Here is a 14015-nt window from a genome sequence, read left to right as displayed (position 1 = left end):
GGATTCAGTGCAACTGAGAAACAGGGTCTGAACACTCAGCATCTGAGACCTCCGGCTTTGGCCATGAGACCATGAGCTTGCCCCGCAGTGCTCTGCTTGTGACAGTGATGAAGGGTTTTGGGTGGGAAGGAGGTGCTAAACCTCTGCAGAGCAACTGGCAATTATGCCAAAGCCAGTAGCAATCGCAGAAGCAACTGGTTCTCTTTATCGTATACTCTTGGAGTAACTTGAAAGAAATCCCTCAAAGGGAGTATGACGCTGTGGGGACAGTGTGCCTTGGGTGTTTGTCGGCCCTTAATTGAAATGAGGACAATGAAGCCACAGTTGTCATACTTGGTAATTAAAGGGAAAGTAAAGCCACCCGTCTGTCCTTTGGCAGGTAGCCTGTCTGCAGACAGGTCTTTGCGATGCTGAGCAGCGTGGTGACAGCCTTTGCAAGAACGCCTGAGAGAAAAAACATGAAATGCTCTCTACGTTAAGCCAAGGAGGAGCTGGGAGGCCAGGTGTGCAATTATTAGGGTGTCTTGAACACCAAGCTGGTTTTGGTCATTGAGATTTCCACATTTCTGGAAGGAGAACAAGAGAGGCAGGTGCTTAACACTCTGTGGTATCACACGCAGCGCCCAGCAGGTGGATTACCCCATGGGATACCGAAGGAGAAAAAGCAACCACATAATAACAAGAACAAAGAGAATAACAAGGCAACACACCGATGCATGGATGTTCCTTCAAGAAATTACACCGGAGTTCCCCAAATGAATCTCCTCAGCATGGGCACCCGCCCTGAGTGGAGGAGGAAGATGGGTGCCTGATTCACACAGGATCACCCGGGTGCAGAGTTAGGAGGAGCTGTTAAACAAAATTGTGAATTTTTAAGTTCCCACTCAGTACAGTTTCTTCTGAAAGTTGCAGATTTGTCTAATAATATATTTCTGTTTATCCTCCAGCAGAGCATGGCGAGGGCGTCCTGCTGGCACGGCTATGAAAAGTGTACGATTCACAGGAAGATTTCCTCTTCTCCATTTCCCTGCGCTGTTTCTGGCTTTCTCTTCCAGTTACTGAGCACTGGGTTTTCTTGCAGCACAGGTTCCCAAGTCTGGTGCAACGGATGGTGACAGTGTCTCAGCTGGATTTCAAACTCAGTATGGGTACATTTCTGGCCACGGAAACAGGAGATTTAGGTCAAGAAGTGAAGGAATCTCAGAAACACGGTGAAATCAAAGCTTGACTTGGCTTCTCTGAAGGCACAGAGAGTGGTCTTGCACGCTGCAGGACACGGCTGTGGCGGTGAAGCGTTCAGCTTTGGGAGTAGGGATTACCAGTGCAGAGGTATAATCATTACCATTGCTTGCCTTTATCTCCCCGAATGTGTGGTTTGCTAGCAATTCAGAAATGGAGGTTACAACCCCGTAGGCTTGCTGAGCTGGGGAAATAAAGACGGTGGTGCCCCATGTTTCACTGGCTGCTCTCCAGGGCAGCCAGCGCTGGGGCTCTAGGTTGCTCTGGAGCAGGTGTATTAGGGCTGTGATGGATAGAAATTTGTTGCACATTCCTCTGGGACAAATCCTGCTCTTTATCTCTGGTTAACCCAGTGGAGCTGACCATAACACAGAGCTTATGCACTGCGCCACCACCTCTGGCGTGACACATCGCAGGGTTTTTGCGTGTTGGTGGCAAAATGAATCACAGAAGCTACTCCAACCGTTCATTAAGGTAATAGGTATGTCCTCTCAAAGCTGTACCTTCTGTAATCTCCTTAATCTGAGTGTCCATCTGGAAAGCTTAATGAATAGGTGCTCATAAACGCAGCATTGTTACTTCTCCTGGTTTGTGTTTGGCCTTTTATTTTGCTGAGGCTGGTAGCTGCATAGATACCACCTCTTCTCTTGGATCATGCCCCCATGGCCCTACAAAGCACGACAGAGGTTCTCTTGCATGGGTGACTTTAGAAAATAAGCTTTTGCTTGATAACGCCAACCTCTCTCATTGACTATTCATGGAGCCCATGCCTCTAGCTTCAACCTGGTGACCAGTTTTTAGGGAGCTGAGTTCAGGTAAGAGGGCTCCCACGCTTGAAGTGTGTTTATTCGCCCACGTTATCTTGCCTGGCAAGTCATTTTTACAAGGCCGGTAATAGGGTTTGCTCTCTGCTGAACACCTCTCCTTGTCCCCCTCTGCAGTGTGATGCTTTTTAAGTTAACATGGTGCACAGAGATTGTATTGCTGATACGAGCTCCGTCTTCTTTGCTCTTCTGCCAATAAACTGCACGCAAGATTTGTGCATTGCCTCTACGTCACTTTTTTTTTTTTTAAGAAACCTGTTTGCAAAATTAACTCTACTACATTAACCACACACTGAACAGCAACTTTCTATGGGTGTTATTCTGAATACACTCATGTGCACACACACAGATTTACAGACCTATCGATGGGAACTAGTTGAAATTCAGGGGCTGAATTTCCCTCCTCCCACACTCTCCCCTTTCACTCAGCTGCTGGAGGGCATCTCTGGAGTCCTGGGCTGGCTTTGTGCATGAAGGAACATGCTTTCTGGTTCAAAAAGTCTATCACAGAAGAGGAGAGACAACTGTCCTGTGAACCAGCACAGCAGTATTTCCAACCTCAAAATCTGATGTGGTTCTCTCATGGCTGCTTTTTACAGTGATTGCCCCCCGTTTCCCCAGAGAAACATTTCCAGTGGAAACCTCGCACCCTTCCTTCAGCACGCAGTTGCTCTGCTTCTGCAGTGGCAATTCCAAATTCTTTGTCCTGGCTGTTGTGCTTTCATCGTGACACCACCACACCAATTCCACCCCATTACTCAGAGCCCTAATAGTCCATCGGGCCCCGTGTGTTAGTGCAAAGTTAGTCAGATGATGCAAAAAGTGCCTTACAAATTCCTATGCAAAAGAGGAACGTTGCACCCGTGGTGTTTGGTACGAAACCTATTTGCCTCTTGCAAAATAAGAAGGTAAATAAGAACTATGAAAGAGAGTTTCTTGGCTTAGGTCACCTGGTAACACCACCAAAACAGAGATTTTAAACATCCAAACAGGTTGCCTTGTGCTGCTGCTGGAACCACAGCCCAACATCCAGCAGTCACAGAAGCTCTGTCTGAAAGGCGCGTGCAGCTCTGCATCCAACGCCCAGGCTTTCCATCGCACGAATAAAGAACTGCCCAGAATATGACAAAGTTTCCTTGAATGAAGCAGCTGGATTTGCCATCAGGGCACCATGCATGGCTGGTCCATCATGGTGGACACAGGCAGGGCAGCCGTCCCGCTCTGGCTAGTAGGTAGCTCTCCATGTTCCTTGCATGAGACATCACCTTTGGGAGCTATACTCTCTTCTGCTTGGGTACTGCCATGATAGCCCAACATCTTCCCACCGATACCGGTGATATGACCAACATTGGTCACCCACAGTTTATTATCGTCCAGCAGAAAGACCGCAGAGGGAGGCTAAAGGTTTTGGCAAGGTCTTATGTGGAAGCACTGCAAATGCAGATGGTGTAGATGGGCAGTGACCACCAATGCTCCAGGAACCACCTGGAAGGAACCTCAGGAATTATCTTGTCCATCTTTCTGCCCCAAAGCGGCATAAAAGCTATGTAATGGCCAGGGACAAGCCAGGCTGAGGGTGAACATCTGCTGTGGAGCAAGGTTACGGGGAGGAAAGCAAGGTGCCCAGTGGCGATGGAAGGAGCCCAGACCATCATCTCTACCCTGGTCCCCACAAATCCACCATCTGCTTTGATGTGGGAGCAGAATCAAGTTGCAGTTAAGAGACTGGGAACAGCCACCTTTGGAGGGCTGCACCCATGAAACCAAAGGGAGATGTCCCAGGGGCCTCATTAGATGTTTTAATGGCGACTTCGCGGTCCCTTTCGCAAGGAGCCACAAAAACTGCCCAGCCTGCAGGGAGGGAGGGAGAGGAGCAGTGTGGCCAAGCCCTGCCAATTCTGTTTTCTCAGGAGAGGGTCTCAAAAAGTGGTTTTCTTTCTGGGAGAAGCAGGCTTGGATGGGTGGGTTGTTACAGCCGGAATCATGACAGGAGGTTGGAAAACCCCCCAGGCTCTCCCTATCTGCATGGATGGCTTAACAGGTCCCAATTTAGCAAGGTGCTTAAGCAGAATTAATTTATGCTAATGCATCTGGGTACATGTAAATCTCAAAGGCGTAAGTCTCATCGAAGCCACCACAGTTCAAGGCATATTTTGTGCTCAGGACCTCAGGGGTTTCCCTAGTAAATCTGGGTGTAAGCTGCTGCTTTAAAGCTTTGCTGAATCCTATCAGCCTGAAAACAGCAGCCTCATCCCTTCCGTATAAAGAGGAAAGTTAGTCCCTTCCTGCAGCTCTTCAAACACTATCTGACATGCAATCACCCAGGACAAAGCACGGAGACATGAAGAAGGTCTCTATGAAGAGGGAATTTGCATCTGACTTGAGCCAGTGCTGTGCGTGTGTGCGGCCGATGAAGTAAAAGCGATTGCGATCCTTCCCTTCAGAAGACCAAATCACATCAGAGTGCTTCCTCCTTTGAAGCTGATGTAACCAGTGCTCAGGGCTTCCACCACGTGACTGCGAACCGGCTTTGTGAAAGCTCAGCAGATGGAAACCACAAGTGCTGCCCTGAACCATCTCTCTCTGATGTGCAAGGCTGGGTACCTGGAAGAAGCCACTTCTTAGGGTTGCGAGGAGGAGCTGGAGGTTGAAGCACAGGTTTGTTGCTTTCAATCCATGGGGAAACAGCCTGGCAGCATGTCGTACGTAAGAAGGGCTCGCAGCTGGTGGAGGAACGTGGCTGGTTGTCCCATGAGCAACATTTTCCCTGCTTTCCAACAAAACCAGGGGCTTGGAGGGTCTACAGCCCCCAGATGGTGCCTGTAGCACCCATGTAGCACGAGGCGCTCTACAGTGGGCAGCCAAGCAGAGATACGGAGGAAAGACCTGATCCGAAGTAGATCCAGGTTTCTCACAGCTGGAAAAACTGGCAAGTCACTACCCTCAAGGCTGAAGGGCCATGTCTTTCTTGCCATGAAAAGGAGCTGGAGGCTCTGTGCTCCTGCTGGGTGGGAGAGCTCAGAGCAGTGGCTGCATCCCAGTATCTCTGGTCAACCATCTCTGATCATCTCTGCCCCACTGCAGGTGCATCAAGCCAGCGTGCAGGGCTCAGGCATGCAGAAAGCAGGACCACAGCCAGTTGTGCCACTGATGGTCTGGCTTTTCCCTGTTTTTCAGCTTGCCCATGGTTATGCCCACCTAAAAGAGTTGATGAAAGTCATGTTGTATGGACCTACCTAAAGGCTGAGTGATGCTTTAGCCCATCCATGAATGCCCTATTCCTAGGCAGTGCTCCAGGTTTGGCTTCAGACCACAAACCAGTTGTCCTCCATACTGCTTGCACCAACACTTCAGCACAAAATAAAATAAATTTCCAAAATAATTCTCCCTTTCACTTCCTAGCAAGAGGTCCCGGTGCTTGGATTATCTTGGGCAGAATGACATCAAGCATGCAGCGCCCAAAATCTCATTTGCTTTCTCCAATCTCACAAAGGAAAGAACATCTCACTGCAAAACCTGCGTCCTAACACACTCGGACCAATGGAGCAACAATGGGACTGCTGTGCGGTTAATATTGCATGGAGTATTCTACAGTTCAACCCACTGTGAGACCTGTACAAATAAAGGAAGATGTTTACCTGGAGAGACTCCACAAATATTCCAAATCATCATAATACCTTTGCATTATTTTTAATTCAAGACAACCTATTTCAGGCTTACAATAGCGTTGACTAAGAATCCTCCCAGAACGAGTTCATTTTGCCCCAGCAAAGATGCAAAGACTTCTCAGGGCAAGCCACACAATCACTTGATTCTGTGCTTAGGCCCCTTTGTTAAGGCAAAAAAGGAACTTTATTTGTTTCCAAGCAAATTCAAAATTCTTTTTAAGAATTTTAATTAAGACGGTGAGGTACCTTCTCATTAACAGGTATTACTAGAATAATTTAATGTCAAATAGGCGTGTCACAGGAATACGAGGAAAAAAGTTCACTCCGGCTAACATTTCTCAACCTGTTTGTAACACTTCGCTTCACTTCTTTGTTGCATCTCCAGCCATCGTTTGCGTGAATTCGCCATGTGCACCAGTCACATCACACCCAGATACTGAGCACAATTATCATCTTCCCCAGGCACATAATTCGGCAATAAATCACTGCCTGCAGTGAAGCGTTTCCCAGAAATGCCTTATCTACCCTTCCATATATTCTAAGGGGCCCATGAAGCCCAGCTGGACCTGTGGCCAACTTCATGTGCATGAACCCCCTGGTTGGCAGAGCATCCGCCCCATGATCGAATTCATCCTTGGCACCATCTCGCGCAGCTCATGCTCAATCAATAAGGAAACTGCCAACCCCATCCTGCTCTGCTTATCAGCAACGCAAGCTGGCAAACATGGCTGCAAACGGGTTGCCTACGAGAGCCGTAGCCATACCCACGAGAGGGAGAAATGAATACTTACAAAAACGCTGCCGACGACGTCAGTGCCGCGCTTTGGCAGCTGTGCCTCCCTTCTCCCCTATCGCCACCCGTCATTGCTCAAGAGCCAGCCCTGAGCTGGCGTGAGACCCTGGAAGAGGCGGCATCGCCATGACATTTTTACAGGAGGTCCTGAAACATAATTAAACGCTGTGGTGAAACCGAACCGTAAACAAGCCATGAATAAAAACCCCTTGAATTATTTTGCTAAACTATAATTACACAATAAGGAAGCAGATTAATTAAGTAAAATATAAGTCCTGAAACTGAAGCTTGCAAGCAAAGCAGTTTATTTTAATTTCCACATTATTTCATATGAGATAGAAGTGTTTGCTGTGGGTTTAAAATGTTGGAAGCCATTCCTTGCTGCCAGGCAGACCAAACCCAGTGGATAAATTAAATTTTTGCATCTCAGGCACCTCCTGAAATGTATATAAGGAGAAGGGCTCTGCCTCAGAGAAGCTAAAGGAGAGCTCCTTCTTCCACTCCCTGCTCCTCTCTTGCTCTTCTGCTTTGCCATTACCGCCTCACCTCCCGACTCCCCCAGCCACCATGAGTCGACAGTGCTACACCTCCAGCTCTCTCCTGGGGAGACGGGGCTTTTCCTCTGCGTCCGCCGTCTGCGGCCTCGGCAGGGGCAACAGCAGCTCAGCCTCCGTCTGCCAGACGGTGGGACGGAGATGTGGAATGGCCCAGTCGTGGGGTTTGCTAACTGCGGAAGCTACGGAGGCTTGGGCAGCTACAGAGGTCTCGGGGATGGCATGGCTATTGGAGGCTACGGTGGCGGCATTGGCATTGGCCTCGGCGGAGGTAGATCCGAAGGAATTCGGGGCGTCAGTATCCACCCGGAGCTCCTCAAGCCCCTCTGCGTGGGGGTCGACCCTGAGGAGTGCCAAGTGCGGACCCATGAGAAAGAGCAGATCAAGAACCTCAACAACCAGTTCGCCTGCTTCATCGACAAGGTGAGACCCCGCTTCTCTCCGCGCAGGCTGTTTGTTTCTAGGCTCTGATGGATGGATTGTCTCTAGAGAGACGATGTCGGTAGCTATTTCTCCTGGCACCCTGATATTGTAAATGTTTCTGATAGACCGTGGTGTTCCTGACCTGGAGACTGTTTGGGTTTAAGCCTTGCGCCAAAGCAACCGTGCTGGTATTTTACCTTTCCAATGGTCACCAATCTGCTAAATATCTAAATCAGGAGTGGCTCCAGGGAAACAGTAAACCAGAACCTGGGGATGAAGACACAGAAACGTAGAAAGGCAAAATAGGAAGGTTTATTGCAAACGTATAACCTGACGTTGCTGTCACACCTCTATAAACTCCAAAGGACTTTTGCATTTTTAAAATAGTCTGTGTGCTTCATCAAGGAGTTGTAGAAATACAGATCTCTAGCTGAAATGAGACGAACAGTTTTCACTTCTCTGTCCCTCCAGCCTGAGAATGAAACAACCTGGTGATTTCCTAAAGAGATGTAATCTATCGATGTTTTCTTAGCTAAGCCTGAGGGGTCTCATTACTGTTTAGAGATGTGTTGTAGGAAATGATTTTTCAAATGGAAGAGAAGCCTTTGCTCTGTCTGATCTTGATTTTCCTTGTGAGTTGTTCCGCAGCTGGAAAAACCAAACCCAGGGAAGAGGAGCAGCTCTGCTTCCTCACATTTGAAAAATGACTTATTCATGACCCATAAAGGTTCTCAAGTACTAGAGAGCTCTTTAATCTGGGAGTGAAAGGCATGATAAATATCCGTGGTTAGAGTTTAAATCAGATACATTCAAATGAGATCCTGGATGGAGCGTTTAATGCCGCGAAAGGCTCATTACTGTACTCAGCCCATCCAGGGAGGCAGTGGATCCTCCATCAGCCAGTTGTCGCAGGGGAAGAGGTGGTGTTTGGCTGAACCGAGCTTTGGCCAAGCAGATGATTGGCCTCAACAAAGAGCAAACCCACCAGTGCTGTTCAGCTTGAGATACGAGTCCTGGGTGGGACCAGGTTTAGCTCAGAGAAGATGCTGGTCTTACCCAGGCTGCTGAGAAATCAGCACTTAACCATTCGCATTTATGATTTTATTTTTACTTCTTCCTTTTGGAAGTGGAGAAACCCAAAGCACCTTCACCTGGGACAGGAGGGGTTTGCGTGACTCTCACATTTCTTGCTTCCCCAGGTCCGGCTGCTGGAGCAGCAGAACAAGGTGCTGACCACCAAGTGGGAGCTGCTGCAGCAGTATGTCCTCCCAGCTTCCAGGAGAAACCTGGAGCCCGTTTTCGAGAACTTCATCTGCAACCTGAGGAAGCAGCTGGAGTGTGTGCTCGGGGAGCGAGAGAGGCTGGAAAATGAGGAGCGCTGCCTCAGGGACCTGGTTCAAGAGTACAAATGCAAGTAAGTCGTATGCAGGGGGAAGCTGCCCACCGGAGCGCTTGCTGGCCTGAGTGGCGTTTCTGAGTGTGAAGCCAACACAATTGCACTGGACAGGCCCAAAAACTGGGGCACAGGGAGGGGAGCAGGGCAGGGCATGCCAGTGCTGGGCTGGTTTCCTGTACTGGGGTCCCACTGCTGCACCTCAGATGCTGGTGATGGACTGGGAGAGCTCTTCAACCAGTGTTTCCTTAGGGAGAGGGGCAGGGAACCACTTTTCCTCTCCCTAATGCTCCTGCACACCACTGTGGTTTGCCATATCAAATCTCCCACATCATCTGGGCCTGTGGCTCCCCCAAATCTCCTGTCTCTGGTGCCATCCATTCCCACAAAACCCTCAGCCTATTTGTCTCCACCCCATGCTTTATCCACATTGTCTCTGTTGGGGTTCATTCCCTCTTCCCAGAGGGAAGTCCCAGTGGGAATTTTTTTTTTTTTTTTTTAATCTAAGCTGCATATTCCTTAACAGCTCCCTGTGTGTTCTGCTAAGCCATGAGCCAGGACACTTGGTGGTTGGTGGTACACAGCACAGGATAGAAGAGTAATATTTTCTCCTGAGATCTTACAGGCAAGCCTCTCGCTGAGCTTTCTTTTTTTTTCTTCTCGCTGAGCCACCAGAAAGGATGTCAGACTCACAGAATCATCTTGTGAAAGTTCTTCTAGGTCCCAATTACTTGGTCATTACGCACTGGCTTTGCTTCCCATTGCACCTGGGAGTTTCAAAGGCTGCTCAAGCTCCTGACCTCCCTTTGGGCATTTTGGCCACAGTCTCCCCATAAACACTCCCTGGACGCTTCAGAAAAACATCACGCAAAGCAGCAGGGCTAGAAGGAGCAATCCAAGCCTTAGCTGAGGCACAGGGTTTGGCAGTTCTAGTGGTTTGGCCTGATTTACTGCCATCTCACTCCAGCCACCGATACTGCTGGCGTGGACTATTTGAAACTGCTGAACAAAGCCCATTGGGGTGGAAAGAAATAGCAACATAGCAAAAATCAAAAAGGAGGTACAAAGGGAACAGGGAGAGGCTCTGGTTTTAATCATGCTTCCCATGTTCTGCACTGGCCGCTTGGGTGGTGGCGACAGGAAGCCTGGGGCTCAGCATGCCACCCCTTCTCCTTTCCTCCTGCAGATATGAAGATGAGATCAACAAGCGCACGGCTGCGGAGAACGAGTTTGTGGTCCTCAAGAAGGTGAGGCACACTAGGGACAATGCTGGTGAGACCAGCTGAGAGCCGCAGGCGCGTGGGCAAAACCTGGGCGTGGGGCCAGGAAGAGAAATGGGGAGTCCTGGCACCATGACGCTGCCTGAGTCCTCATCGAGTAGCCCCAAAATAGAGGCAACCCAATAAATCTGGAGATCCCCTATCAGGTTGTAAGCACATACAATGCAAACCCAGATAGTCTTAAGGGCTGAAAACAGTGAGGTTTCCTCCGAATCTAACAGAAAACGTGGGCTTTGCCACAGTCCTTGTTTCTTCCCTGCTTCTCACCAAACACGTGGTGTCTCTGCAGGACGTGGACTGTCTCTACCTGACCAAGGAGGAGCTGGAGGTGAGAGTGGGCCTCCTGCGGCAGCAGCTGGAGTTCCTGAAGTGCATCTATGCTGAGGTAAGAGCTCCCGGCTCCCTGTCTGCTGCCCTGGGTACGACGCACCATCCGCTGCCCCCCTGAGCTCTTACACCAGAACTGGATGCAGGGGAAGGTGTCTTTTCTGAAAATCCTGAAACCACGCCCCAAAATTTTCTCTCTCTTTCTATGCATTGATCACAACACTATTGCACACACTTTGGGAAGGCAAAGGGCGCTCTTGGTTGCCTCCTATATTGGCGGCTGCAAAGGGAAGGAGCTTTTGCATGAAAAAAAAGCCCCTCGAGTTCTAATCCAAACCATCCCTGAGAACCGCAGCAACATCTCACTCTTCAAAACCCAAATATTTTTTAGCACTTCACTTTTTAAGCTACATTAGTCAAAATATTTTGGTGAAAGGGAGGTTTTTGTCTAAAATGTAGCAAGTTTTTAAACAAAAGACACAGGGGACGCTTTGTACTTGCGCCTTTTCTAGCCAAACACCTCCCAGCAGTCTGTAGGCAATGGGGCCCAAAGCACTCCCCCCCTGAGGGATTCACAACCCAGAAAACTGCTGATGCAGCCAGAAACGCCAAGTTGCAGCAAATTGAGTTGCTCCACCAGGATTCCCCACCCTTCCTTAGGGAACTGCATGCAGAAATCCCATGTTGTGCCACCAAAACAGGTCCCAGCTGCCAGCTCTTGCTGGAAACCAGTCACCCACCTGGAGAACACCATGCTCGAGTTGGGTGTTAATGGGACAACTTTCTCCAACCCTCCAGCTTCTCACCAACCGCCCCTTTGCCAGGGGTACCTGCATGCCTGGCTTGGGCTGGTTGAGGGAAGGGGCCTGACATGCGATGGATCTTGCAGGAAAGAGCTCAGCTGGATTGCCAGCTGTGTGACACCTCTGTCATCGTGCAAATGGACAACAGCCGGGACCTGGACATGGAGGGCATCATCAAAAGTGTTGAGTGCTGCTACGAGGAGATTGCCCAGAAGAGCAAGGCTGAAGTGGAGGCTTTCTACCAAACCAGAGTGAGTATTCACACCACCAGCATGGCCAGCAATGAAATCCCCTGGCCAACAAAACACTGAGGACCAGTTCTGTCCTCTGTGATGCAACTTAAACTCGCCCCCGGTGTGCATGCACTGTAGTTTGCTAAAGAAAATAATGCCCAAACCCCCCTTAGGACCTGTGGTTTAAAACTTTGCTGCAGAAACAGAGCACAGCAGGTCACAGGGTTGCTTCAGAGAGGTCTCCTCTGTGCACACCCATCAGGAACACCATCCCCTCCCCAAAGGGCAAATGCTCAGGACCTACCCAGGACTGTCGCCTTGTCTGGGCTGAGGTCACATCTGGGTGCTTCCTCAGGAGCTCCAGAGGGTTGCCACCTTCCCTGGAAGGGGCAATTCGGGCACATTAACATCATCCTCTTCCCGCGCAATAGCTGGAGGAGCTCCACAGCAGCAGGGGCAAGTTCTGCGATGACCTGAGAAACAACCAGAGTGAGATCGCCGAGCTGAACCGGATGATCCAGAAGCTGCAGTGCGAGTCGGACAATGTGAAGAAACAGGTAGGACGAAGGGGTGAATGCTGCATGGGCAGTGGGATGTGCAACTTCTCCAGTAAAGGCCTTCGTCCTCACCCTGCTGAGCTGCAAAGAACACAACACCCCCCCCAGCTTAAGCCTATCTTGTAGCTTCTCATCTGCTGTCAATACACAATGAGGCAGATTTATTTCTCACTTAGCAAATAAGCAGAAGCCAGGAACACTTTGCTGTATGCTTCCTTCCGAGGTCCCCTCCCCTTCATCCCAACTAGCTTGGCCATCACATGTGTCCAGCCTAAATCTAGGCTCTCTGGCGGTTCCTAGCTGAGAAACAAGGGGGTAGAAGAGCAACCCTGTGGAGATGCCTCTTGAACATCACTACTGGCCACCTTCTTGCCTGTTACTGCCCACAGATCGCAGCTCTGCAGACAGCCATCTGTGACGCTGAGCAGCGGGGCGACTGCGCCCTCAAAGATGCCCGGCAGAAGCTGATTGACCTGCAGACTGCACTGCAGCAAGCCAAGGACAAGATGGCCTGCTTGCTGAGAGACTACCAGGAGCTGCTGAATGTCAAGCTGGCCCTGGACATTGAGATTGCCACTTACAGGACGCTGCTGGAAGGAGAAGAGAGCAGGTAGGAGGATCCCTGGCTGGCTGCACCTTGTAACGATAATGGGCAAAACCCAACAGGAGGAGAGTGACAGGGAGAAATGTTGGGTAGAGGCACCTCCCCATGTGTGTGGAGGGGAGTGTCATCCCTTTTTCTCCCCGTGGGTGTGTAAGGGAGCGTTGCCCCTGTTTCCTCCTCGTCCTCTGAGGGCAGCTGGATCGCAGTGCACCAGGCAGGCTGCAGTCAGATCCCCTGCTTACAGTACGAAAAGAGGATGGGATATTTAGATGTCTCTGGGATTTGGGGATCCAACTCCGCAGTGCTTCAGTGGGCAATTTGGACCAGCACCTCACACCTGGGTGCACAGAAAAGCTGAAATACCGCAGGGTTCCTAAGAGGGCAATGACCTATTTGCTTCTGCATTTGGGGGATATTTCACTAAAAACGTCTTTGAGACATTTCTTTTCTTAACAGGATATGTACCGGCAACCCTGTGAGCGTTGGTAAGCTAATGAACCATCCCCTTCATTTCCTTACAAGTCTTTCAAGCTTATAAGTTTCCTTATAAGCTGGGTTTTAGCTGCTCTGGGAGTGACTGAGCCTGTTTTTCTCCCACAGCTGTGGTCAGCGGCGGTGGCACTGTCGGGGAGTGCCGAACCCTCTCTGGAATTGGAGGCAAATGCGCTGTCAAGACAGGAGGGGCCGGCGCGGGGTTAGGGGTGATCTCCTCCTTTGGCGTCAGTGGGGCCGGCTTTAGCACCCGGAGCGTAGATTGCCTCCCCAGGGTGGGGGGCGGATTTGGGGCGAGGAGCGCAGTGAGCTGCGTGGGGCGAGAAGTCATCTCTGGTGCAGAGGGGGTGCAGTGTGCCCCTGGTGTGGGCAACCTGGGGAATGTCGTGTGCGCTGGCATGGAGCAGTGCAGCCCGGGAGCCGTCATCATTCCCGGGGCAGGGGTCTGCAGCGCCGGGAGCAGGTACAGCACAGCTGTGCGCGTGGTCAGAACAACCCGGTAGAGGCCAGAGGGCAACAACACATCATATTTTAAAATAATCAGCATTTCTGCAATAAAACAGTATTCCCCTTCCTTCTGACAGCTGTAGGGATCACACAACCATGCGCTGCCCATGTCCATGCAATTAGGCTTGCTGCTCTGCCAAAAACTCTTTGCATGACCAAAACCCACCTTCTCTTGCATGTCCTTTGGGGGGGGAACTTACCCCCGGGGTCTCAGCCAGGTGAGATTTTCATTTCAGAGTGTCCATACCTGTCTTCACACATCATCTTGGCTCTTAAATTGGTCCTCTCTGCTCGACCCCTTTTCAGCAGGGTTTTTCT

At 50.2% G+C, this 14015-nt stretch overlaps 2 protein-coding genes across 2 annotated transcripts in view; both read left to right on the top strand.

Moving 5' to 3' along the window:
• Window positions 1–7091: 7091 nt before the first annotated feature.
• LOC104134652 (keratin, type II cytoskeletal 7-like) lies at window positions 7092–13693 on the top strand. Its single transcript, XM_009648230.2, is given in 10 exon segments — window positions 7092–7224; window positions 7227–7501; window positions 8701–8915; window positions 10081–10141; window positions 10464–10559; window positions 11391–11555; window positions 11969–12094; window positions 12484–12704; window positions 13155–13183; window positions 13299–13693. Coding segments are annotated over 10 exon segments (1716 nt in total).
• A 180-nt stretch (window positions 13694–13873) lies between these two features.
• The window catches only part of LOC118453316 (keratin, type II cytoskeletal 59 kDa, component IV-like), a 7343-nt gene continuing 7201 nt past the window's right edge, over window positions 13874–14015 (top strand). The window contains exon 1 of the mRNA XM_035903692.1: window positions 13874–13915. Within this exon, the coding sequence (XP_035759585.1) occupies window positions 13874–13915 (42 nt within the window). The remainder of the gene's footprint in view (window positions 13916–14015) is intronic.

The sequence above is a fragment of the Egretta garzetta genome, unplaced genomic scaffold, assembly GCF_000687185.1.
Source record: "Egretta garzetta isolate BGI_Z169 unplaced genomic scaffold, ASM68718v1 scaffold581, whole genome shotgun sequence".
Lineage (NCBI taxonomy): Eukaryota > Metazoa > Chordata > Aves > Pelecaniformes > Ardeidae > Egretta > Egretta garzetta.
This window is presented reverse-complemented; position numbering and strand designations above follow the sequence as displayed.